The sequence below is a fragment of the Falco biarmicus genome, chromosome 1 (assembly GCF_023638135.1).
Source record: "Falco biarmicus isolate bFalBia1 chromosome 1, bFalBia1.pri, whole genome shotgun sequence".
NCBI lineage: Eukaryota > Metazoa > Chordata > Aves > Falconiformes > Falconidae > Falco > Falco biarmicus.
In genome coordinates this window covers 10,143,449-10,169,893 of record NC_079288.1, presented here as the reverse complement: position 1 = coordinate 10,169,893, position 26,445 = coordinate 10,143,449, and the positions used below count along the sequence as shown (strand labels likewise).

The 26,445-nt window shown below is 48.3% G+C and overlaps 1 protein-coding gene across 4 annotated transcripts in view; it reads right to left on the bottom strand.

Moving 5' to 3' along the window:
• Positions 1 to 25,636, bottom strand: part of NDEL1 (nudE neurodevelopment protein 1 like 1) — a 29,323-nt gene extending 3,687 nt beyond the window's left edge. Inside the window, exons 1-9 of one of the 4 annotated variants that reach the window (XM_056343977.1) lie at positions 25,081 to 25,269; positions 16,260 to 16,357; positions 14,660 to 14,813; positions 13,238 to 13,386; positions 12,059 to 12,195; positions 9,792 to 9,965; positions 8,887 to 8,978; positions 6,382 to 6,533; positions 3,239 to 3,273 (exon numbers count right to left, since the gene is read on the bottom strand). In XM_056343977.1, coding sequence (XP_056199952.1) covers positions 3,239 to 3,273; positions 6,382 to 6,533; positions 8,887 to 8,978; positions 9,792 to 9,965; positions 12,059 to 12,195; positions 13,238 to 13,386; positions 14,660 to 14,813; positions 16,260 to 16,345 — 979 coding nt within the window. In that variant the 5' untranslated portion in view covers positions 16,346 to 16,357; positions 25,081 to 25,269. Of the gene's footprint in view, positions 1 to 3,238; positions 3,274 to 6,381; positions 6,534 to 8,886; positions 8,979 to 9,791; positions 9,966 to 12,058; positions 12,196 to 13,237; positions 13,387 to 14,659; positions 14,814 to 16,259; positions 16,358 to 19,862; positions 19,883 to 25,080; positions 25,270 to 25,535 lie in introns of those variants that run through there. The other 3 variants (XM_056343717.1, XM_056343805.1, XM_056343885.1) reach the window with 3 other exon arrangements.
• Between the last annotated feature and the right edge of the window lie 809 nt (positions 25,637 to 26,445).

Here is a 26,445-nt window from a genome sequence, read left to right as displayed (position 1 = left end):
ACTATTTGCCTTTGGATGAAGGGGCATGAAGCCAACCTGATCCCGACATGAGTCTGCAAATTAGTTATCAGCTAGAAAGTGCCTCTGCCAAGTAGGACAGGGAGAGGGAAAAAAAAAAAAAACAAACACCAAAAAAACCACACACAACAAAACCCCCAACGCCAAACAGGATTAAAATGGAGTGGTTTGCTGGCTTTGGGAAGGGTTAGAGAAAAGTGACATTCAACATCAGCAGCCTGGAAGTGCTTGTGTTTGATGAGTCGCATTAAAGCCAAGCTTTATGGATTTGTCACGTTTCCTGCACTAAATTGAGAGCCACTCTTTGCGACTGACAGACACCACGGGATGGTGCCCAGTCCCTGCTGCATGCAGGATGCGGCCCGGCCAACGCCAGCACCCTGGGCAGGCTGGCCAGGTCTGCAGCTCGGCTGAACGAGCACCAGTCCCCATCCCGGCTGTGCTGCCTCCAGCGTGGCACGGTGGGACAGGCAGGCTGGGGACAACTGACCCCTTTCAGGCCCATAGCAAGCGCCAACGCTCCCCACGCAGCCTGTCCTTGCAACCCAGCGATCCCCCAAAGCACTGCACCACGCCAGGCAGAAGGGTCCACATCCCTGCAGAGCTCAAACCTTGGAGCATTATCCCCCTCTGCACCAAGCCAGCCGCCCTCCCCGCCGCTGCCCGTCAGCCTCCCTGACACGACATTGCTGAATCAAAACCCAATGTGTGGCATCAGCACATGGCGCTACACCAGGGACAGGCCGAAGGAAGCAGTACAAACCTTCGAATATTGCCGTTTCTGGGGCACCAACCGCTCCCAAAGCAGGTTTCCAGCACCCAAGCTGTGCCTGTGGGGAGAACGCCTCCCTGCAGCTGTCACCATCCAACGGACCTGCCTCTGCAGGCAGTTTCTCCTTTTAAACGAAACGACACGTCTCTCTAACCCTCCTCAGCCCCTGCTCAGAGTCATGTTTAGCAGCTTGGGTGCCCTCTTCCATCTCCCAGAGGTGCACAAGTGAGGCCAGAAGCTATGAAACCATCAGATGCTCAGCACAGATGCCCCATGGACATGACAGGACTATGCCTAAACTACCTGCGTCAAAAATAATCCAGCAATGCCTGAAACAAGAAGGGAGACCAAGCCCTATTATCACAGAGCCAGGGCAGCAAGAGGACAAGTGCTACAAGCACTGTGTTACAAATGTTAACCCGCACATGTGAAGTGCTCACAGCACTGTGATGCACAAGGGAGACATGAGAAGGCTTTCTGCTAAAGATGGAGAAAGATAGAAACCTCATTTAGAACCCTTTTGAGGTTTCCCCATTGTTTGCTGATTTAAAAAAATACAGCAGGGAGGCAGCTTCTCCCCAGATCAGCTCCCGCAGACAGTTACCTGCACCGTTCACTGCGTCCTGCCCTCGGTGCAGAAACAGAGATAAAGCAGGGGCTTTGGTTTGCTGAAAGCCAGTGCAGTAAGGGGGGCACAGGAAAAGGCTTCAACTAGTAGCAGCAATTGGGGGGCAAACTGAAAGCTGGCATTATGGCTGAGCTTACTGAGGTCTTACCCAGTCATGGATTTCTGTTGGTAACGTGAAAATGCACAAAAAAAAAAAAGGGAAAAAAAGATCAGCATTACTGCAGTTAGAAACAGGGTTAAAGGAAAAGAAAATATGTTTAACACAGCAATGGTAAAAAGTAACAAATAAAGTGGACTGGATGACCCCTGCCTAACCTCTCGGAAGGGAGCTGGGAAGACAAGTCCTTGTGCTCAGTCCCCAGGGTCTCAGCCAGCACCGCATCGCTCCTGCCCTTGGCTGCTCTGCCCAGGCCAGGCCTGGCACGTGTGCGGGGCTGCTGCACAGAGCCGAGCTGCCCAGCAGCCTGGGGACCCGCCTGCAGCGATTAATCCCAGCCAGATCACTTCCCTCCTGCTTCTGCCTCGTTTCACTGACCCTCAGACCCAACTGAACGCGCTCTGTGGAGCCTGTGCTGTGCCCTTGCTCCAGGCTTCCTGAGAAACCATGCTCTGGTGCTTCAAATGGCACCGAAAGCACCGATCCCTGCTGGAAATGCTCCCTGCAGGGTTTCTGACGGATGTTTCCAATTGCCTGTCTCTGCACTGGCGTGGATTTTCTGCCCATTTCCAACCGCGCTCTCTGCCCTGATTGCTAAAGATAGGTTTTCACTCATTAAACTGTATTTCAAGCTGTATTTTGTACTTAGCACCTTATCGCTAAGACTCCCCCAACTTTACGTATCCAACAACAACTCAGCAGAAAATTTTCCTGTAGCCGAATAGCCCAGCTTGAGGAGTAAATGGATGTGGTCAAAGCATACTTGGCGACTGGCCCCGAAAGAAAACCAGATGAAGAGTGAGTTTCCAGGCAGGTGAGTGCTTTAAAACACACCACTTACCGCAAGCAGCAGTAACAGCACAAGGAGACAGATGAACACCCAGCACAGAGAAATAAGGAGCACAGGGACAAGGCTGTGGCAGATGAGGCTGGTAAAGGACCTGCGTTTTTTGACAGCGTGGGGAGCCCTTCCCACTGCCTTGAGAGGCAGATAAACAAGGACCCTTCCCCATCGCTGCCGGTGGTGCACCGAGCCCCTGTGTGGCCGGATCCCCTCCCACAGAGCCCGTGGCCCCGCTACCTGCACAGCCTTGGCACGACGGTGCCACCCGGGTGCGCCGGGCAGGGGTGGTGACACCGAGCAGGAGCACTGCTGTCTCCCTGCGCTTCAGACCGTGCTGTCCACTCTCCCTGCTCGGCAATTCTGGCTGGCTCCCAGCACATCTGTGCCTTTGTTTGCTTTCCCATTAGCCAGAACCACGGCAACCGGAGCATCGGCAAACCGACAGCCAACAAAACATTGGAGGCAAAACACGACCGAAGGGCAAACTAACTTTCTAAGTTAACAGCAGCAGTACTTCATTCTGTATCTCTGATGTGACTGATCCAATCAGAAACATGCGTATCTTTGAAGAAATATTAATCGGATCAAGAAAGCAAGCAGCACACAATCTTACAGGTTGCAACAGGTTACAGCACTAGAGAAGTTTATCTAAAGTAAGGAGAAAGACAGAGATTATAGCCTCAGGCTTTGATCATGAGCTATTAGTTTGCAATACTAAGAGAACTACTACCTCATGCAGTTAGCATAACCACCAACTCTGCACCTCCAAGCACCAAGTTAAAACGCATGCAGCTTATCATTGCAAATGAATTCATTTACCCATGACCAAGGTGGGGAATATGACCTTTTCACGCCTAGTGGAGAAAAATTGAAACAGTTTATGCACACAATAAAAGACATTCCTGGGGATAACCCTGGGTGCAAGAACTGGGGCAAAGCAAAGGTGTTCCACAAAACCTCACCAGACCTCTCCTGTTCCACCACTGCATAATGAGACTGCTCTGCACGGGCAGGCAAGGGGTCCTACTTCAGCAACAACCAGCACTCCCATCACACTCCACTACTGAAAAAGCACGACCCAGATAAAAGCCTGAACATTGCAAAGCACATTACAGGACACGGGATTACTCACCTGCACCCGAGTTATCTACAGCTCCCTCTTCTTCCTGGGAAACTTTTTAATAAGGTGGACTAAGCAACCGAAAGACGACCCTGATCTCACAGCTTGATGTATTACAGTCAGGGTTGTGGATAACAGTATCCTCCATGTAAATATACCTACATGCTTCACAGGACTGCTTGAAGTGTGCAAGCAGACACACTTCTCACAAAAAAAAAAAATTGGCTTGTTTAATAAAACAAAACCCAACAGACTCACAAAAATAACCGAACATTTTTTTTTTTTTTTTTTTTTTTACATTCAAGAACACAGGAAGGGGAGCAGGCGAGCAGTGAACAAGGAACAAACACCCCATGTTGGCTCACATGCTGCCTCAGCTCTGATGTTCAAGTGCCAGGCCTCCGCCGAGCCCATCAAGGTCAGAGCCATTTTGTTCCCCAACTGGATCAAAGTTATTAACCAATTAAGAACAATTAAAACAGAAAAACACAAGTATCTATCTGAGAACATCCTCAAGGTGCTGTTTTGCCCTGTCCTGGCTTCTGAACAGAAACAGCATGTTCCTGAAGGAACAAGTCTGCAGGAAATTAATCTTACACCAGACTCTTTGGAGTTTTTAAAAATTACGTAAGTCCTAACTGTTCTGATTTCCCAGCAAAGCCTCAGTGCAAGCCCCGCCGTCCTCCAGGCCTCCCCTACAGCAACACTCCCCTGTGCCAGCTGCTGCCTGTCACTGCCTGCAGCTGCCTGCTCAGCTCCACTCAGCAAGCAAAGAGCAGGTGTTTGATGGGAGACAGAGACTCATCAAACATTTTAACCAACAAAATGGTAGAGGAAGGGAAGTAAATGGAACTGTAACCATGTGGCCAAGTTACCTCTGTCCTAATCCCACCACAACACAACCAGCTGTTCTTTGGGCAGTGGCTGCAGATTAGATTGGATCCACGATCACACGTGGCTGTTTCAGGCTCCAGCAACAACTAGGGGCAGAGAGGAGAGTACGGGGGCTGGAGAGAGAGGAGGAGAAGGGAGAAGACAGGGCATGCCTTGACTCAGCCCCCCATGCCCAGCCACCACAATGCACTCTGGATCTGATGTCTGCCAGCAACCGGTGCGGCTGGGAGCTCGGCCACTGCTGGCAGCGTGCGGGCATGATGGGGCTGACCTCATTTAGGTTACAGCTCAGTTTAGCTTACACGTGCAGACACAATTACACAGGTTTTACACAGCAGCCGTGGAGACGTGCACACGTCACAGACACCTCCAGCATGCACAGACCCTGACAGGGGCAGTAACGCAGAGCGGGAGCTGTTGCAAGGGGAGAGGGATGGGCCACCAGCCCCGCTGTGAACAGCGTATGGGGGTGCAGAGGAGAAGGACAGGACAGCAGGGCTGTGGAGGGATCTCTAACAACTTGCAGATAAGCACATCAGTGATTTCCACCCCCTTTTCTAGCCCACTAACATCCTCCAACTCTGCTGTAGAAGTTATCCTTCAGGAGTCTGGGTTTCCAAGCCTTTTTCAGCTACAACCTGCTCCTAACTCCAGGCAGCCAGCCCAGATAATAGGCGTGATGACAATCTGGATAATTTGAATTGACCCCCACACAGCAATCAGCTTGTTCCTCACACTACAACTCAATATAGCCATGCTGCCTCCTGAGAACATGATATAATCTCTCCCTACCAACTACCCTGACAGCTTGCACCTGAAACGTAGCCTGTGCACTGCAAGCATGAGCACTGCTGCAGTGGTGCACAGACCCCAGCCAGCCCTGCAGCACAGAACAACCCAGAAGTCTGATTTGCACGTGACATTGACTTTGATAGTCTCTGAACTCTTCCTTTCCAAAAGCAGCAAACAGCAGTGGCTCTAAAAACTCTGAATGCCAGTTTCTAAGATGCAACTTGCCCTGCTACCCACATAGCAACACAATTTAGCTCAAACGAGGGTGATTGTAGGAAGCTCAGCTTGTCTGCTCTGTATATGGCACTCTTCAGGTCGGTAACAGCTCATTTAATTCTCTAAAATAAATTCTGGATTGAGGATGTGCTGAATATTGGCATCAAATTGCACTGGCTTGAGGTTTAGCATGGAAGGCTACTACCATGCAGGGAGCACGGAGGGGGTTTTGCCCAGTGACACCAAGCACAGCTCACAATACCGCAGTGCTAACACTGGAGGAGCGCTGTGGTTTTTGCCTCGCTTCTCAGGCTCCTCACACAAGCACGAGGCCCTGCGCTATGAGGAGCTGTGGGAGAACCCTCCTGCTCAAGCACTTCCCAGTACCCCAGAGGAAGCTCTGACCACAGGCAAGTCACAGGAGACACGTGGGCTAGTTTTTCCTGTGAAAGCAGTTTCTGGCTTCATGGATGACACACAGCACAGCCAGAGAGGCAGTTGCCCCCTCAATCACCAGAATTACGCTGTTAATGACGTTTAATTTCCCCCTGATAGAGGGGGAAGTAGAGCAAAGAGGGCACCAGCCTCCCAGCGAACGTTTGCTGCCTACACTCAGCTGTTCTCACCAAGGGAATCTCCAGATTTGCAGTTAATGTACTTCCCCATGAGCACACCAGTAACTATAGCAACTCCACCACTACTTACTTCAGAACAGGCACTGACATCCTACCAGCTAGGAGACAGTCACATTGGCTTTTCTCTTTGCTTTACAGAAATCAGTACTGTCACCTTCCCCATCCCCTCGAGACTTTGGCTCCGCAAATTATTTTTCCTATAGGACAAAAGCTGTCATAGGCTAAAGACAAGCCAAGAAAAACTTCTGCTCAAAGTACATGCTGAAATGCACGCCCCTTTTGGGGAAAAATATATCCTTACTTACCCTTTGTCGAAGAAAGAAGTATGCCCCGGATGAGGGTACTTTGTGCCATTGCTGTTCATCATGCTGCTGTTAACGTTCCCTGAAATATAGGATTTCCGTGATGCCTGGTCCTTTGCAAAATTTCTGCAAGCAGCTAATTTGGATTCTAAGGCCTGTGAAAGTGGGGAGGGGAAAAAAAAGCATTGTCAAAACATTAATACCATTAAGAGAAAGTATTTTGCTGCTTGAGTTCATGCTTTGTCATGACCCCAAGATCACCACGATCAGGACCCCAGTGTGATCACCTTTGGCAAAAACTGAACTAAAAGGGAACAAAGCTATAATTTTCTCTATTACCCAACCCCAAAGGGAACACACACAACAAGATGCTGACGCAGACTGCTAGGCATGACTCAGTTCCATTAGGGTTCAGATTTTTGAACATATCCACTTTCAGTTAATTACTTAAAATAAGGAAGCCAACTCCTAGCAGAAGTTACCAAAACTTCTTGCTTCAGCAGCTGCAGTAAGACTGGCATAAGCTAATTGGAAGACTAAGACAGAGCCTAAAGCAGAATCCTCAGGTTTTGGGAGGAACCGCATATTTGGGAAGTTGAATTTTTTCCTCAGGACAATGCCTTCTAGCATTTCTTTCTTAATCTTGGCCTACAAAAAAACCAAAACAGTTTCCTAAGCCCCACTGATACACTTCAGAACAAACAGCGCTACAGCCACAGCATCAGAAGGAGGAATCTAAGGCAGCAGCTAAGCCTGTCTCTGTGGCCTGCACCTCATCTCTACTACTTCCAACCAAGCCTGGTGAGATCTTTTTCCCCCTATACAAGGTGACAGTCTCCGGATCACCCACTGACTCCTTGCAGGCAGGAGAACAAAAGCCTGATTTCCCTCTTCAGAACATCACCTGCCCTTTCTGCTGCCTGTCACAAACTGAGGCTTAACTCGAATGTCCATCTGGTCTAGCAGAAAGTCCTCTTAACTCTTTGGTACATCCACCCTGTGCAAGGAGGCATTCAGACACGTGCAAATGCATGCACTGGAGACAAAAGCTCATCTCCCCAAACACGTGGTTTGGTCCTGTTCCACATAGAAAAATATTCCATTAATAAGGCACCGACACGCTACCCCACATAAGTGAACACTACATGGTCTTCTAGAAATCCATGTAAGCTTACTAGCAACTATATGGGGAGATAGAGATAATTACCAATCTCTTGGTCTCAAAGCACCTATCAGCTGGAAATAGCCAGCATGATCTGTGCCAAGCGACTCCCGTCTCAGCTGCGAGCAAGAAAGCAGAGGGGAAATTTCCTGCAGAGGAAAGGAGTCTAAGGCTTGGGATGAGGCATCCTATGAACAGCCAAACCCAAAGAAATCCTGAACATCCTATAATTGTTACTAAACAAATGCACAAGCTGGAATTTTGTATCAGTGGCAGAGTGTGTGTCTAAGAGCAGGCTGGGAAGGCAGCATGCTTATTTGGCATTTCCTGTCCTTGCAGAGTAATCACACAGGATTGTGATTAAGCTCCCTAAATCCCCTGCAGACTCTTACTCACAATGATCCCATTTTAAACACGTCACTCCATAACCCAGAGTCATCCTGCCGCCCTTTCAAACCAACTACGAGCTCACTGGCTCCAAATGCAAGCAACGAGGTAATTTTCAATTTCAAACTTTGCTAAAACAACTGTCTCTACTGCATCTATTGCTGTTCTCAGTGTTAGCCACAAGAGACGGAGGAAAGCCAGCACCGGAGGCTAGACACCAAGGCTAACCATGCTTCCACTCAAAACACGAACCACCGAGGCATGTCAACGAGCTTCTCCTAACTCAGGAGTCATGTCTTCGTTCAACTGGAAAGCCTGGCATCCTAACCAACACTGTAACAGATGTTTAAACCACTTCTTCCCTGCTTACAGCAGTAATCCCTTTAACAGCTCACGCATTTCACTTCCCCATCAACTACATATGGGAACACTGGGCTTTCTCCTGATTTATTTTCTCACTTTCTTATCAAAGGTTTCTAGACATTATTTATTTCCCATTTTCAGCATCTGTTGCAGATCTCCCCAGGCACATGAGGAGACACTGGCAGCGTGATCTCGGCTCCTTGCTCATGTGCAGCAGGCACCCAGAGTCTGAGGCTCTGCATCTTAGCCTCATTACAGAGGAAGCTGCAAGGCCCAGTTTAAAGTAAGGAAAAGTAGCTGTTGCTGTCTAACTCCATATACCAAAGTGCTTGAGAAACTTCTACTCCAAATATGAATTTTGACACCAAAAATCTGCATCAGAACCTTAGTAACACACTTTACAAATCAAGATAATTAAAAAACACAAAACAGATTATCACATACTAAACAGTGAACACGGGTGATTTGGGAAGTACAGCACGTATTCAGCATGGGCTAAGGCCTTGCTCTAATTGTGCGCAAGGACGAAAGCACAACGACAGCAGCACAGAGCTAGTAAGAACTAGCAGCACAGAGCTTCAGTTCAGAGCACTCACCCCCACTTTCCGTAATAGATCTCCCACAATGTTGAGTGCAGATATTCTAGCTGAAGGAGTAAGGGGGCTGGTACCAAATCCATTTGGTATAGCTGCAAATACAGACACGCTTTATTATACGCCCTACAGTCAATTTTTCTTTTAAATGTAAATAAATCGACTTCTACATAAAAAGGTAAATCTAAAATCCTGCTGCAGACTCTTTATACAATTATCCCACAATAACACACAGACTACATGACCATTAGCCACGGAAAATGAAAAAGCTTAATTCCTGTCCACTGCCCTCTTTCCCATTAGACCTACATGCAGAGTTCATGCACTCTCCCATCTGCAAGGCTATTGCCTGCAATTCATCTAATCCAGCCAGAGCTTCCTCTGGAATCTACCCTTTCTAATTTGAAAAAATAATGTATTAATCCTTGTGATTGTCCAGAGCCTTCCAGATGGGGAAGGGGACTAGACTAACATCCTGATGTCTCACAGAGAAGAGATGACCCCTGAAAACTATGTGCGGTAACAGAGACCCCAGACCATTAGAATTACTGACTACCATTTACTCACCACTGCTACCCCACACTTAAGAAGAAATACCAGCTACTCCACTTCCCTGCAACCCCAGGTATCTTCAGTGCTCTGCTGCAGGCACCTAGTGCTGAGTACAACCCCTTCCCCCTCAAAAATCTTATCTAAGCTTCACTGCCCTTCTCTCCTGTGCTACTTACTCATTATACTCCTTGAATGCACCTGATGCTGCCCCAGGATTTAAACACACCTTATGCAACACACCTGTGGGATCCACCTGCATTTACTTCAAATTCACCAACAAGCACTTGGTCTGAAACTGTTAGCTAACAAGCTGAACATACTGCCGAACAACTAGACACAGTTTCTATGACTTATACCTTTTGGGGAAGGAAAACTATTTTCTGATCCTTTTCCAACAGGCGTAGCTGGCAAGGAGAGAGATGCCTGGACAGCTGAATCCATCTTTTCACAGTCTAGAGTCGGAGAACTGGGTGCTGACTTTCGGGTGACTTCTTGTTGTCTTTCCCGTACTGCCAGCTCTTGCCGTAAGTCTAAGGGTCAAGGGAAAAACAAACAAACCCCCCATATTAGCGACCGATTTCTCAAACACACACTCTCTCTTATTCATTTGGGAGGGAGGGAGGAGGAGACACTTTGTGACAACCCTGTATTAATTGCCTGCTGCTTGCTTTCCCCCACCTCAGAGCAGTCACAGCCCAGCACCATCATTTCCCACGACAGCTGGGAGCAGAGAGGCAGCAGACAGAGCCCTCGCTGGACCACAGCACTGTGTGGTCCCAGTGAGCACAGCTGGTGATTTAGCCTCGGTATTTTTGCCCACCTGTACCGTGAGTCCCATGGAAAGCGTGCTACAAAAACTGCAGCTGGCCACAAATGCCTGCCGAACTACACTCGGCTCCTGCCCAGAGGCTGGAAAAAGGGAAGAATAACCTATTCTTGTTTCCAGTTCCCCACATTATTCTTCCAGTTAATATACCACAGGACTCCACACTAGCCAGAGACAGTCAAAGGGTTGAACCCAGTTTCTTGATACCTCGACAAGTAGAAGAGTAGACTGGAGAGGCTGGGTAGTCCAAACCACAGGGAAAGAGACTAGAGATTAGGAAACACCATGTTTTATTCTCACCTCCTCTCCAGACTGCCGCTTACCCCTACCTTGTCCCCTCCCATTTCCACACACCTTTGCTACAAAGAGCATCCAGCACAGCTCAGCATTGAATCTATAAAATCCTTAGAAGGGACTAGACACAAATAAACGATAGATTACAAGGGGGTTGTTTCTTTTTGGGTACAGCAACTTAATCTTCCACAGACTTCTTATTCCTTACCTCAATCTGGTATAACATGCAAGAGCAAAATTAGTTGTACATTGTGGCTTTTAAGTTCTCACAAATATTTAGACCTGATTTTAAGTAAAACAGCACAGCTGAAATGAAAAACTATTTAGGCTCCTAGCAGAGGATTTGTGGCTGTTCAATCAGAAATATTTGACTTTGACACTGTATCAGCTCTTTTAGTGGTTAGTGTTCCTGCTTGCTGTCAAGGGGCTGTTGTCAGGGGGAATAACATGTAGCTTTGTTACCCTAACAAACACTAAAAGTTTCCAAATGACTCATCCAAGAAACAAGATGTCTTTTCTGCATATCATTCCAGTGTTCTAGAAAACAGTCCCCTAGGTTTTTTTGTTTTTTCCAGTATTATTACCCTAACCCCAAACTACAACACATGTATTTCCCTTTTCATATTTGTTATAAAATTCCTGTGCTTCCAATAAAAGCTTTCAATTTGTGGGGAACGAGCATGGTCCAAAGAACTTCACAAAGGAGAACAACAACAAAAAAATCCCAGCCTGTTGTCAAGTGTGCTGTCTCACACTCAGGTCTAGGCCTTAACTGAGGAATTATTTTAGAAAAGCTTCACTTGGGAAACAAAGTTGAAAACCACTAAACTACATTAAAGGCAGGCACAGGCTGAGGAGCAGATCATCGCCACTGTTAGAGAAATTAGTTTCCATCAACCATTAAAAAAAAATAAAAAAATGCATCTCCAGCATCCTCAGTGCCTAATCCACTGGGGAATCCTCAGCTCCTGATGACATCCCAGAACACTATCCCAAACATCTCGGATCACACCAGTCTTATCACAGTCTTCACTGGAATATCTTAAATAAACCAGGCAATTTCCAAGAGGTTTAGAAGGAACACAGGAGACAGGATTTTTAAAGAAAGTTATTTAACCATTTATGATGTATTTCCCTGTCATTTCCTATGCTTTCCCTTCCTATACAAGACATAAAACCACAGCGAGTTGGAACTTTTGCAGCACACTTCCCCATATTCTGTTACATCTAAGAAACATACTACTTTTGTACTTCCCTGTGTTAAAACATCCTGAATGAATCTGATATTAACTTTGCCCTACATGAGGAAATTTTTCCTCTTAGCTACACTGGACATACAAAGAAGAGAGAACATACTGTTAGTAATACCCAATGCTTACATTACGCATCCAGTGCAAGTCTCATTATGTGAGGCTTTCTGTAAACATGAGCTTTGGTTGCTACATGTCTCTCTTACCAAGCCAACAATGTACCAAGACACAGAACTAATCAAGCAAGCCATACCTCTCGCTTCATCCTTTAATCTCTGTACAGAAACTAGCAACGATTCCTTGTCATCCAGCTCACTTTCTAAAAACGCATTTCTCTCAATAGCTTGGTTCAGCCTTTGTTCAAAGTCTTCCAGTGAAACTATTGTTGCCCTAGAAACAAAATCCAGAATATTAGTTTCTTCAGCTCAGCCAACATAAAAGAGTATTCAAAAACATAATAGAAGAAAAATGTTAGCAGGGCCTACATTCAAGTTAGTAATTCGAAAGCTATGGAAATGCTTCTTAGAAAGGACTAAACTCCAAAGCAGCAGGGAAATCAGATGAAAAGAACATGATAGCATCTGGCTCTCAGAGATGTACCAAAGAGCTGGGAAAGAGCCAGTCCAGTGCACCCATCTCCACTTTTCCCATGCTCCTAAGCACTGGCTCAGGTGGTGCTGTACTCTCCAGAGCTCTGGACAGGCAACAGCCCAGCGAATGCAAAAAGCAGGGCACTGGGACATTAGCTAAGACCCAATTTGCTCAAAAGTTAGTGTCAAAAGTTAGTCAGGAGGTTAAGAGCCTTGTGGAAACAGGGCCTCAGCTTTCAGATCTTTTTGCCAGATAGCCAGAGGCTCATTCCTGGTCCCACTGAATCAATGGCAAAATTCCCATTCAGCAAAACGGAAGCATGACCTGCTCCAAAACTGGGCGTTGCTAAGAGCAGCCTGTTCATTTTATGCATTTATAAAGGGCACGTTTGTTCCCTATAGTCATTAAGCTGTTATGCAAGGGAAGAGGAGACTCCTTTGGCCTGCTTTATTTAAAAGGGACTATGTAAAGCATTAGCTTCTTACTTCAAAGGGGCTTTGAGCTACAAGGATCACAAATGTATTATAAAGTTACCTAGCTGGTAGTACTAAAAGCAGCGCACTGGCCTGGCTTGCTCTGAGCCTGCTCGCACTGCCTGTTTCTCACAGAAACACGAAGCACTTCGGTCCCCTGCCTTTCTTGCTGTAATGTAACACTACCAGCTGATGGAGGTGAACTCCAAAGGTAAACAGCACTGTTCAAGAATCAAATGTCTCTGGGTTTGTTTGGGTTTTTTTGAATGCATGTTATTTTCCCCTTTAAGGAATAATACGATGATCAGGGTAGCAAAGAAAAGATCTAGTGAAAACTTTAAAGCAAAGAAGAGGTTTGCAGTCTTCACCTCTTTGCACGTTCCAAGTCATCGTTGGCCTGCTCCAGCTCCCTCACATACTTATGCAGCTGATCTTTAATGGCCCGTGTCTGGCTCAGGTCATCCTCTAACAACGACACTTGCTTGTAACTTTGCGCATACTGGTGCTCCAGTTTCTCCTGAAAGAAAGAAGCAGTGAGATAAATATCAGTTGCGTACACTCTCCAAGTCATCAGTAGTAAAATGGGACAAAGAAAGTAACATACTCGCTGCAGTTTGCCGATTTGGGATTGCTGGTAATACAGAGCAAATTGGAGAAGTAGAAAGAACAGGCTGCTCTGAACGTCAGAGCTGGACACAGCATAAAATCACAAATGCTGCACTGTGCACAGACATCCTGCCACGACACAGCTGGCTGCTCAGAAATGCATCCCTGCATCTGTTCCCAACAGCCTGCACTGACAGCTGCTCTGAAGTCTCAAATATCTAGGAAGCCAGAGAGAAATCTAACTACATAGCCTCCCCTTCAGTGCCTCTCCCCTGACAATAGCCACACTGTTACCAGAAATTGTCTGACACCTCCATTAGCAAAAATGAGATCTACTGAAATCTGTTGCAAAACCTCCAGGTCCACAAGCTCATCTTTGAAAGACTGGTGGAACTCACTCCCAAACACTCTCACCAGCTCTGAGGGTACAGACAGGGGCTTATGGAAAAACTGCTGACATTATAAAACACTTATTGACCTTACAGATAAAGCCAGGAGTGGATATGCAAACAAGTAACCCCATAAACTTTTAATTCCACTGGGTAAGTTTCCAACCCTTGCCTTCAATAAAATAACTCAAGACTACAACAAATGATGCTTTTCCAAGATTCCAAAAGAGGCGAGAACTTGTTAACATACAGGCATCAAATAAAAGTTACCTTCTGCACATGCAGATCTTTACACAATTCCTGTCTCCACAGATATGGCTGTTAAGAATTAATTAGTTTCTCTCTGAAAGATGTGCACAAATCACCAATCTTCAGCTTTCTTTAAGGTCTCAAAACCAAGGAGACCTCTGGGCAAAAACCCCTTAGTTTGCAAAGGAAGATGACAATGCAGTGGTGTGACAAAAACATACTTGTGTTGTCCACACTGTTGCTATGCTGATGTTGCCTGTGTAACTACTAAAGCTACTACTTGGCAAAGCCTAGAGAATTCAAACAAACAAGCACAAACTCCATGACAAGAGTTTCATGATGTGAACAAGAAAAATTCCACCAGAAATTTCCCTGGTAAGTTGCTGGCCTTATTTGGAGTACATGTCATACTTTGGTCTGGATCTTGAACAGACAACTCCTTTACTTCATTGGGATACTCAGTGACCACAAACAGACCAGACAATCTAAAATGAGAGCGAAAACATATCTTTAAGAAGCAGCAGTGCTATTACAGAAAAGGCCTACCTTTAATGTTTCCACTTCATACTTCAGTCTTTGGTTATCTGCTTGCAAATCTCTATTCCTCTGCTCAGCTTGGACTAGCTGTGCCTCCAACTCAGCTTCTAATTCTCTGCTTCCCTCCTGAAACTCAGCCAGCTCTTCGCGAGCTTCCTGGAAGCTGTAAGGAGAGGATTTCATCAGTTGACAAGCCAGTATCTCCCAAATTAAAAGAAAATCCACAGCTCTTCTAAAATATTAAATACTTTAAAACTCCTGTTTTTTCAGCTTAAGTGTCACCTACAGACCTCTAAGGGGAAAAAGAAAAATGGGGAAACTGAGAAATCACATTAAGCTTAGCTATAAAAGGAAATTAATTCTCTTGCATCAAAACGAACAGCTACATTAAACGCATGTGTGAACAGAAACCTGTATCAAGGCTATTTACAGGATTCATGGAAGTCTGAAACCCACTTTGTACTCCATTAGCTTTCACTGCTAGCAGACTTGATAAAGTCAATTAATTAAGCAAACATTTAACCCAATTTTGGTCAAAAACTATAAGAGAGAAAAGCAGATTCTGTATCTCTGCAGTACCTGGAAATTTAAGGTTCTTGAAAAGGATGAAAACTTGAATTTTAGGGTTACTGAGCACCTGGGCAGGAAGCCAGCACATACCTACCTTGTACCACTGCAAGTTATTAAATACTAGAAGTAGCTACTCCACATACTTTGCTTATTAAATTTGCATCTTTGCCATACATAATAGTTCAGCTCTTAGCAAGCAACACAGAAAACTAACAAGGCTTCAGGAAACACAGAATTTTCTGACACCCAAGAAAAGCTTAGGGTTCTCCACATGCCCTCCACCTTCCCCTTTAAAAAACCCCGAAATCAAACAAACAAACAAAAAAACCAACAACTTGAAGCTTGGGCTCTTGGGGCTTGACAGAGATTTAACTGGCTTCACCTCACTGCACCTGAGTAAAACACTGAATGCAAAGAAAGCTTTCCAAAGAAAAACTGGGAGCCTCCAGTGCCCCCCACTCTATAAAGAAAACCCCAAAACAGCCAGACAAATCACACCCCTCTCCCACAAGAAGCACAGTGTTACTCAAGACAGCAACCCCTCCTGTCACTTCTGGTAACCAAAAAGCCCTGTGCCCCCTAAAAGACACAAACCACTGGTACAAGCTGGACTATGAGGTACAATACACTTCAATAAACTGCAGCAGACACCAAGTCAGCCACTTTTCATACCAATAATTCCACTACAAGAAGCTCAAGGGAACAGTAACGATACAAGGTAAGCCCAAAGGCCCCTTCCTGTGATTAAACGTCAAGATACTACTTAAGGTAGCACTTTAATTATACAAAGATGCACATGATCGCAAAAGGGCTCTGCTCTTGCTCAAACATGCTCAAAACATAGCCTGGAGTTCCTGGCGTGGTAGCGCTGTGCAAGAAATACTTAGCTCCCACAAGGCTGGAAATTTTAAAGCTGGATATGCAAGAAATTCTTTCTAAAATATCTAATACCCATCTTGGTGTAGCCTTGCAGAGAAATAGATTAAACAGTGTTCTGGCCATTAGGAACCTAATCCAGCCTGCAAGTGTACAACCGTACCTCTGTTTGTACTTCAAGGAAAGCTCTTTCCAATATGCAGTTTCCTCCTTTGGACTCGAAAAGGTCGGGATTTCTTCACTGTCCATGATCAATACAACCTGCAGGATACAAACATAATGCACTCGGGATAAATAGACAGGCAGACCACTCCCAAAACTGCTGCTAAATACTGGGCTTTCATTGCCACAGCCTTTCTGACAGTGGCATTCAGACTTGGCACCCACAAGTGGGATGTTAACGATCCCTAACAAGCCTCATTCAGCAGAGACCTGCTACAACAAGCAATGTAATTTTACCCAGCTTCTGGAAACACTCATGCAGCAGCCTGAAACAAGACCAGAAATTCTGGCTGTATTTTGTACCTGCCACTGAAACAGCAGTTAATTCCACAAGCTCACTCAGGACCGCAGTTGGTAAGGATACCAAAATTTACAGCTGCTACAGCTTCCACTTCTGTTCATAAAATGTTGTTAAAAGAGATTTTGCCTCCTGTCACCAACACTGTGATGCACACTACAACTCTATTAGAGCTGCAAAGGCATGTAATGAATGAGGACAAACACCCTGAGGTCAACCGCTAACACACTGTGCTATGAAGATTAATTTTCAGTTTACTCTTCCTACGTGGGTCCTAGCCGATTCCTGCCTTCACGTAAAACATGCAGGCGACAGAAGTTATCCGCACAGTTTTTCTCCCTCCGCCCTCGCAGACACAAGAAAGATCAGCCTCATAAAATTACAGTCACGTCATACAACAGTGCTTCGAGCCTGGAGGTGTTTAGAGGAGCAGCTTCCCATGCCAAGGCAGGGGGACCACACTGTCTGGATGAGGAATGAGGACCTCTTTTCTTCAGCTGCTTGGACCACTGGATGCCATTTGCATTGCTGCTTGGCTACTAGCCAGCAAGCGAAACACAACTTAACACATACTTTCTATACTGCTGCTCAGCATCCTTGACACACACCCGGTCTCAGGAGCTGGCGAAGCGGTGGTCACCATCCTGCCATGCACACCAGGACCAAGAGGAGTGTTCAGACAGCCACAGTTCCCGACCACAGCCAGATGCACCACACCACGTACCATTTCTGAGCTCTCCCCACGCAATCCCACAACAACTTTTACAAGTAGGCATTTTACCCCCAAAAGCAAAGACTCAAATTCTGTTATTAACACCCAGCAAAGATAAGCTGAAACAAACCTCTTCTCTGTTTAATGCAGAGGCTTTAAACAATGCTTGCATCAAGCTCATCTATCAGTAATAGTTGACCTAGAAAACCTGACTTTCATACTAACAGGCATCAATAGCCAACACTGTCCCTTCAGGCCTAAAATTGTCACACTAATATGTTCTGCATCTCAATGACCCACATTTTAGACACCTAAAAGTGGGACAAAACAATCCCATGCTTTCATCAGAGGGCAGACAGGCTCATTTCAGAGACGGGCACTTAGCTCACAGATAAAGTGAGGCAAAACTAGCACATTTGCTCTTCACCTGAGACTGCAGCTGCCACAATCCAAGGGCACAAGATCAAATTTACCCAGAGGGTGCTAAGAACCTCAAAAACACCCCAACTCTCCCACTGTGTTTATTTAAACTTTACAGCTTTATTGCAGAAGTGAGTTTGTCACAATCGGGTCTCCATGCTGCCCAAGAGAACTGACAGTGCTTCCTTTTCTGCATTGCCCTGTACCAAGAAAATAAAAAATACATACGGAGCCATTATAATTCCCTCAGCACATATACTGTCAGTCCTGCCGTACCTTTTCAGATAAAAATTTATTTGGGTGTACTTGCTTCAGCAGTTGCACCTGTTACCAAGGCAGCTTAATCACGGCACAGGGACAGATCCCAAGTCCTATGCAAAAGACTGTTTACAGCGGAGGTAGAGCCCATGAATCACCTCCCAAACTGTTGCGGTTTCGCAGCCGGGTGCATTAAGGCAAGCAGTCATCTGCTGTGGCTCTGGCATGTGTCAGGCAGCTCCTGAACTGCAATTCAGATTGCCTGGAAGAGGTGAACAGCTCAGCTAGTGCTGCGTGCTGTCCATAACATCAGTCCTGCACTGTTCTCACTGAAACTGCCTCAGTAAAAAAGCCTTCTGACCTTTTCCTCTAAGGCACTCTGCTCTGAACTGGCACAGTCTGAGAGGCTTCACTCTGAGAAGCACATTCACCCCAAAATAAATGAGACACAGCATAAAACGGGGTCAGCTCCCACAGTTCAGGAGGAGCTGATCTCAAAAGGTAAACAGCCAGGAAGCCACCCATCAGCAAAATTCAAGATGTGTTTAGAAAAAAAGTTTGTACACAGAAACATCTCACACCATTTCCTAGAAATAGCCGAGATAAAGTACATCTGGGCCCAAGACTCCTTCCTGTCTGCTCACACGGGGTACGCCCTTGGAAATAAACAGCCGAGGAATCCCTGCAAAGCCGCAGTCTGTGTCAGAAGGGCTGCTGGGACCCACAAGTACTCACAGTCATCAACTGCTGATGCAGGAGACTCAGCCCCTCGCCCTTGGTCAAAAGACCCTTTCCTTTTAGATACCGGAGGGAGGAGATTCAGCTCTATGGTAGGTACTTCATGCCCCTCAGCAGCAACTTTTCCTCCCTAAATCCACTCAGCAGGAGCAAGATGACCTTTTCCAAGTCACCCATCCCTCGCCCGCCTTGGCTAAGCAGGTGATAGCTCACAATTACCCATGCCTCTTCTATCACCATGCCTAATGCTACCAGCATGGATTTTTGATCTGTTGACTGCACTGCATAAACACCTACATCGGATGCTCATGCCAGCATGCAATACTAAGCTCCAACACCCATATCCCAGTTTTTGTACATGGTTACATCGCTTGTCTTCCCTCGCAAACATGAGGGACAAGAGGAAGAGGCAAGAGCACACAGACACACTCAGCAAACAGGGCAGTTCATAGCCAAAACACTACTCCGAGTTGGGAGATGCAGCCACCTTCCAAACCTGCCACCAGCACACATGTGCCCATAAGTAAATGACTTCACTTTTGCCAGACCTTTGCCCATTCCCTCTATTTAAGGTATAGAAACACGGGCCTACCTAAGCACATGCACATGAGGTATAGAAACACGGGCCTACCTAAGCACATGCACATGCCTGGCAGAAAGTGACTCCTAGGCATTATCAAAACATAACCAGACATTTTAAACATCTCATGTGTGGGAGAGCGGATGCCCACAGAATACCAAAAGTTTAACAAAAACGGCTTTGCTTCAGCCTGTTGCCAGTTGTCCGGGCTCTGGGCATTATGTGAGGAGCTGAGAACCAGCACGGCAAGTCCTTCCTATTCATGGGCTTCTTTGCATACGTGGCACTCGCAGAATCAAGCCTTTGACAAACAACACTGAGGCTTTCAGGATACAAACAAGACAATGCAGCAGCGTCTTCCAGGGAAAATGAGAGCAGGCTTATGCTGCTGCTCACTTCAATTCATTACAACACAGCTTAGCATTCACGCAGTGCCCTGGGAAAACTCAGCTACGTGGGCATAACTCCAGGATCCAAAGCAGCTCTCAAACAAGAACTATGCTCAAAACGTGGTAGCTCCTTTCAAGCCCCCACTTACACAGCCAGCGGGGCAGAGTAACTCTCTGCTGTTAAAATGGAACAGCTTTTCCACACCATGATCACCGTAAAAAAAAATGCAGCTTGTAGGTTAAGAACTTCTCTAAATCCAGGGGGGTTTGTATGGGACAAATCTTGTTTCCCACCTCCAAAAGCGTCTTTATAAGTGAGATGCTTAGTGTCCTCTGGATATTACAAGAGCCAAAGGCTGAATCCAACATGTAGCAGAAGTAAGTAAGCCAACATGCAGACGGTATTTTTCAAGTAGCTCAAGGAATCTTGCATTGGAGGCCAAACCAAACTCTTTACCGACCCACCCTTCAGCTAAGTCACCAAAGCACAAACACAGTTGAAGTGTAACACAGTAACTTAAAAAAAGCTTCCCCGGCTCTCCATGTGACTGGAGGCTGCTGCTAGAGTTTGGATCAAGTATCAGACCAAAACACTAAGTTTGAAATGTAACACCATGTTTCAACTTCTACCCACCCCTTCCCACAGTTGGGAATCCACTCCTCCCCATTCTCAAAGTCAAGTCAATTCACTGACGCATCGCATTAAGGCTGAGCTACAGAAGCGTGTCCAAAACAATTCTGAGTACTGCTTGGAGGCAGCTGCAATTCACCCAGGATGTACCTGCAGCATCTCAAGTGGCTGGATAAACCATTCTTCCTCATTTTATTCACACAAATAATTAAGCAGAGGCAGTGCAAGGCCACTCAAATGCGACAATAGTGCTTAAACTCCCGCATCTACGCTTTGCTGCCCCACCACCGAAGGGAAGGCAAACATCCACTGAGCTTTGGATTAAACAAGTAACTACCTAAAATAGGACTTGATAAAGAAATTCTGCCAAGCTCGCCTGTGGCTTTCAGTTATTGAGATGATAACCCATTCTGGCTACCCAAGTCCCCAAAATTGCCAGGTGCCATGTTAATTGCCGCAGTCATCCCCTTCTCGCAGGGAATGACTCTGCCGCTGAGTGCTGGCACCATCCAGAGCTGCTGTGGAGAGCAGAAAGGACTGTCAGCAACCAGGTCTTCCTCCTCTTCCCATTTTATGCTGATTCACAGACATAAAAGCAGAAGAAATCTTGTTTCCACCGTTCTCCACCTTCTCAAACCACAAGAACCAACAGGTAACCTCCCCAAAACCCTGAAGCTCTGGATTTTTTCCCAAAACCCAATCAGGACTCAAAGCAAAGGAACTGAACATTCTAGCCAAAAATCAAAGCAAATCTGCGTTGCCTTTCATTTATTAGAATATGGAAAACAAAAAACAAACAAATGGCATGGATTAGATTTCACCAATCAATTTGTGCTTGTTTTTCTCATCCTGAAATAGGAGCTGGAGGCATTTTCATACACGTTTTGGAAGGCTGCCCACATCCATCGCTGCTTCAGAAAGTGAACCTCTGTCTTTTCCTGCAATACTATTTTTGAACTGAATGTTCTCGGGTGAACCGCAACAAATGCCTCCTTGCCTCTTACAACAGCAGCATATGAGCTTTCAGGAAAAAAAGAAAGTCACAGGGCACAGCGTCAGCACAAGACTCTGTCCTCTGCTGTAATAATAAATACTGCATTTCCAATTTGGACAGCACAGGAGGCAAAAGATAACCAAATGCTACCTGCAAGAACTTTGTGCCAGGTTCAGACAAAAAGCCTTTAAGATAAGCAAATACCATACAGTAAAGCCTTGTTATCTCAACAGCCTCTGGTGGCATTGGCCTTATTAATCAAATAGAACAGGTATGCTTTACACCACACAGCCAAGACTCACACACCTCATGAATGTATGATATCCAGTGGGGCAAAAAACACCTGTGATGAGTTAGCCAGCACTACGATGAAAGCCTTGAAACCAGAGGAAAGGTACTGATGCAAGAAGCCTCTTTTCAGAAATCAAGCTACAACTACTGAAAACATTTCTCCCTTTCACTAAAGTAGGAAGTTTAAGACGTCTGACTATTTGCTCCCACGTAACACTACTGAAGCACCTTAAAAAAGGAAAATCTGAAGAGGCAGGTGCTCCTGATGCATGTTCAGTATCTCCAGAGATGAAGGAAAGGCCCTGGAGATGAGCATGTCCCAGAACAATCTGGGCCTGACCATGAGAACAATTTGCTCCAAGCTCCATACCCGGGAACCTGAACTCCAGCGGGATGAATCCACATAGAGCAGGGTGTGGAGTAAATAGCAAACAGAGAAGGAAATTAAGGCTGTAAAAAGGATATGCTTCCCCTGGCTCAGACTCTGCTCTCTGGAAAATCACCTCTTAGGAAAATTCGTGGGACATGATGAACACCAGGACCACTGATCCTGACAGCTGGCACAAGGTGCCACATGCCAGCACACCCCAACACCACCTCTAGATATTATCCACTCAGCCTGCATCTACTCGAACTCACAGCTGCCTGTTTTTTCTTTAAATCCTGAAAAATTACAGAGCACCCTACCTAGGAGCAATGAATTTATGTGAGTTTATGACATGCACAGCAAAGAGCTTGTGACAAATGACAGCACACAGATCGCCTAGGCCTCCCTATTGTCTCAGCAATTAATATCATACTGATGACGACATTCCCTGGAAAGGCGATGGCCAGAGGGCTAAGATGCTTCCGGACACTGCAGAATGACAAGTGACCAAGAAACTTAAAGGGAAAAGCACTTAGCACAGGTTTCTTCCCAGAGGATTGAATTCTGTTGATTTTACATCTCTGAAGTTCAGCCAGCGCCAGGGAGAGGGAAATGAAAAATGCTACCCAAAAGCTAGTGACAGTCCAGCCATCAACAGAGAGGGCCTTAGGTCTCTTCAGTAAGCACTTAACAAGATGAGAGTTAAAAATAAATCCCCAAACTCTACGCTGATCAGGAGAGGTAAACAGCACAATCTGCTACTGAGCTGAATTGACAGAACAGCTCTAGAGGGATACAATCATATCAAGAAAAATTTGCTTTGATTAGTATGTCTCATTTTGCCCATGGACGAGTGCAGTACAGTAGTGAAAGACTGTTTGCTTGAATGCACTTCATGGTTTGTCTCGATTATGTTTGTGGTGTCACAGATGTCGAGAAGGACTGTAAAAAGACCATTTTCTTTCTGTAGTCTGACTTTCCCTGCTTCTCAAAAATAACTGTAATAGACTGAGGGAACAAATAGTACTTTGTTGCCATACTTTTTGGTAGTCTACTCCCAGACATGCCTCCAGAGACACGACTCCTTGAGGCACCAAGGTCACAGACACCATCAGTCTTGTATTTCCGCACCACTTTCTTATTTTCCTTTCTTTTTTCTTTCCTTCTCCACCAAATGAGGAACTAGCTCACATGTCTGCAACCTCCATGGATGGGGAGGGCTTTACCCCAAAGAGGGGGAGGGGAATTAAATCACTATGCCTCTAAACACGTATCTTCACCTCTGTAACTCCCAATGACATGCAAGATCAAATTTTCACACGTGTAAACCAACAGGAGAATGCCTGGGCTCTGCCTCCATATGTACAACAGAAATACACAGCCCAGCCAGGTCTGCGTCTATAAGGCAGACGATCTCTTAGAGGGCAGACCTGACACTATTAATCTAAAACCCGCACTACTTACCCACACCTATCATACCCCACTGAACCGCAGTTAACTGGCACCATCAGCCAGCATGCCTGTGCAGTCACACTGCTGACACATCAAATTTAAATACAAAACAATAAAAATAAAAGCTGCCTGGTCACTTTTTTTGCCCTGGGACAGCTCCCTTCCTCTTAAGAGTTATTAATATCTCTAACAAAACACTGACCTTGACAAGGCCATGTACCCTCTGCGGTGTCCAGGAATTGTTGGGGGTGCAGGGGAAGAGTGGTGGAGGAGAATTTGATTTACTTATCCAAGTAACTCTTCTACAGTGATGTGGTGGTTTCACATATTTAACCACCTCTCAGGGCAATAAACGCCACAGGCATCCAAAAATGCCCTCTGCCACATGAGTGTCATGCGCACTCATGATGAAGTCAAGATAGTTTCAGAGAGAACAGAGAAGCCCTGAGTCACTAAATACTCCCAGCACAACCTGGTTGAGCACAATGCAGCTGGGCTGCAAGTGGGTGAGGACAGCTCTCCTCCTCCCTAGGAAGGAGGGAGATGCGTTTATGGGAAGTGTCTTAACTGAAGTGTAACTCTAGTAATGTATTTCCTCTTGCATCAGACGGGTTCACCCTTTACGGCATGTCTGCTGCAATTCGGGCCAAACTCAAACTGAGAGTATGAGGCAGGGACTGCGAGTGCAGTCACTCATATGCGAAATACAACAGGATTCACTAAGCTGAGAGGGAAGTGACAAAAACGTCAGAGAAAAACCCTCACAGAATTACTGAAAAGCATTCGATAGAGATGTACCCTAGACATCTGATCTACCAAGCACATTACGAGAACGGAAGCAAGTCATATGTCCAGTTTCCCATCAGCGACTGGGGACGCAGGACTGAAAAATTAACACCTTCTGGGCCAGAGCTGGCTGCAAAGGGGGGGCACAACGGCCGCAAACGGGGGTGGTGGGGTGGTGGTGTGGGTCTCCCTCCCCGTAAGGGCCAGGCGAGTCACCGAACTCACTCACTGCCGCACGGGGGTTACGTCCCTTCGCTTTCGGACACGGCAGTGAGGAAGGAGCGAAGTCCGAAGCAATTCGCCACCGTGAGCGCCGTCCCAGACACCCCCCACCCCCCCCCGCCGCCCCCCGTGGGGCTGCGGGGCCGGCCGGGGCGCCGAGCTCCAGCGGGAGCACCCGCGCCCCCACGCCGGGGGCTGCCACTGCCCCGCGGAAGGCGACCCCCTCAGGGGCTGGGCGGGCTCCCTCGGGCGGGCAATGTCGCCTTCGGCACCCGAATTCTGTCGCCCCGCTCTGACCGGCACGGACGCGCACCGCCGGGCGGCCACAGCCGCCCCCCTCCCCGCCCGCCGCCGGAGACCCCGGCCCGGGCTGGCCGCTGCCCGCCGCGCCCACAGGCCCTGCGGCCTGACGGAGCCAAGCGTGACGCGACGGTGCCACAAGCAGCCGCGTTCCCGCCCCCCGGGCCCAGCAGCGGGAGCCCACGGCCGCGGCCGGCACCCACGGGCGAGCGGGCAGCCGGGCCCGAACCGCCGAGCTGTACGGCGAACCCCGCGCCCCGTCCGCCCGCGGGGGGCAGCGCCGCGCCAGCCACGGCCCCGTCCCTCACGCTCAACTGGAAATACCTTTAAAAAGAGGGGCTTCTCCCGCAGGCCGCTGCCACCGGGCGAGCACGGCCGGCTCCGGCGGGAAGGGGTGCCCGGACACCGCGCACCCCCACCCCGCGCTGCCGCGGGCCCCGGCCGCCCCTCAGGAGCCGACCGAGGCGGGGGGGGAACCGGCTCACGCAGGGCGGTGGCCGCGCAGGCAGGGCCGGGCCGGGCAGGCCAGTTACAGGCATCCGCTTCCGCCAATAGGAGGCGGCGGAGCGGCGCCGCCAACCAACGGCGGGTGGGGGGGGCGGGATCTGCCCCGTTGTCAGTTTGCAGCCAATCGGCGCAGGGGCGCGGGGCCCGCAGCCCCCGGCACCGTGAGGGGCGCCCACCCCCCCCCGCCGCGGCCGCGGCCACCTCTCGCCACCCCCGTGCCCTGCCCCTGCACCGGGCCGCCGCGGAGACCCCCTGCCCCCGCCGCCACTCACCGGGGCGCATCCCCTGTCAGAGCCGCGGCATCGCCCGCCGCAGCCGGGGCTGCCTCATCCGGGTACTCCGGCGGCGGGGCCGCCCCGTGATTGCATCACAGCAGGGCGGGGGAGCGACGTCACGGAGCGGGGGGCGGGGCCTCCCCCACGTGGGGCGGGGGGGCCCGGGCTGGTGCGGGGGGGGGCCGGGCTGGTGCGGGCCCGATTGCCCCGGCTGGCCCGGCCGCGGCTCCCGGTTGCCGACCCCTCCCGGGAAACACCGACCCCCTCCGACAGCCCGCCCCGGCACGGCCCGGGGACCCCCGGCCGCTCGCCCCGTCCCTCCCTTCTCCCTTCCGACCCACCCGGGCGCTGCTCCCTCCCTGCCCTCCGCTGCTCGGGGCCCCGGGGCGGGTAGGCCCGGGGCATCCGGCCCTAAGGGCGAGCGATGGAGGGGAGCGGGCGGGCACCGGGGCACGGCCCGAGCCGCTGAGCCGCCCTCGTCCCCTGTGTCCCCTGCACGGCTTTCCTGTCCCGAAAGAGCCCCCCCGAGCGGGCAACTCGCAGTGCGCTGAGGCCCTTTGAACCCCCCCAGGGACCCCACTGGCCCTGAGCCGAGCCTAGGCCACCCAACCGCCTCCCAGGACTGTCTCTTCCATCCCGGCTTTCCCATTCCCTGCTCCCCCGGCTGTCCCGATGACCACGCAGCCCCCAGGGCCATAGGCAGGTGCCTGCCCCGCAGCCGCAGCCGGGCTCCCTTGCGCTGACCTAATACTTAGGCTTCGTTTGCATGCCTGATTTCCTACCCTCTGTAATTAGCTGGCCGGCCTGCGATTAGAGCAGGCAGTGCTGTAGGGATGCCCTCCTGCTTCGCTCCCTGTGGGCCAGGGTGGCGTGGCAGTGGCCGAGACCACAGCTGTACTAGCTGCCC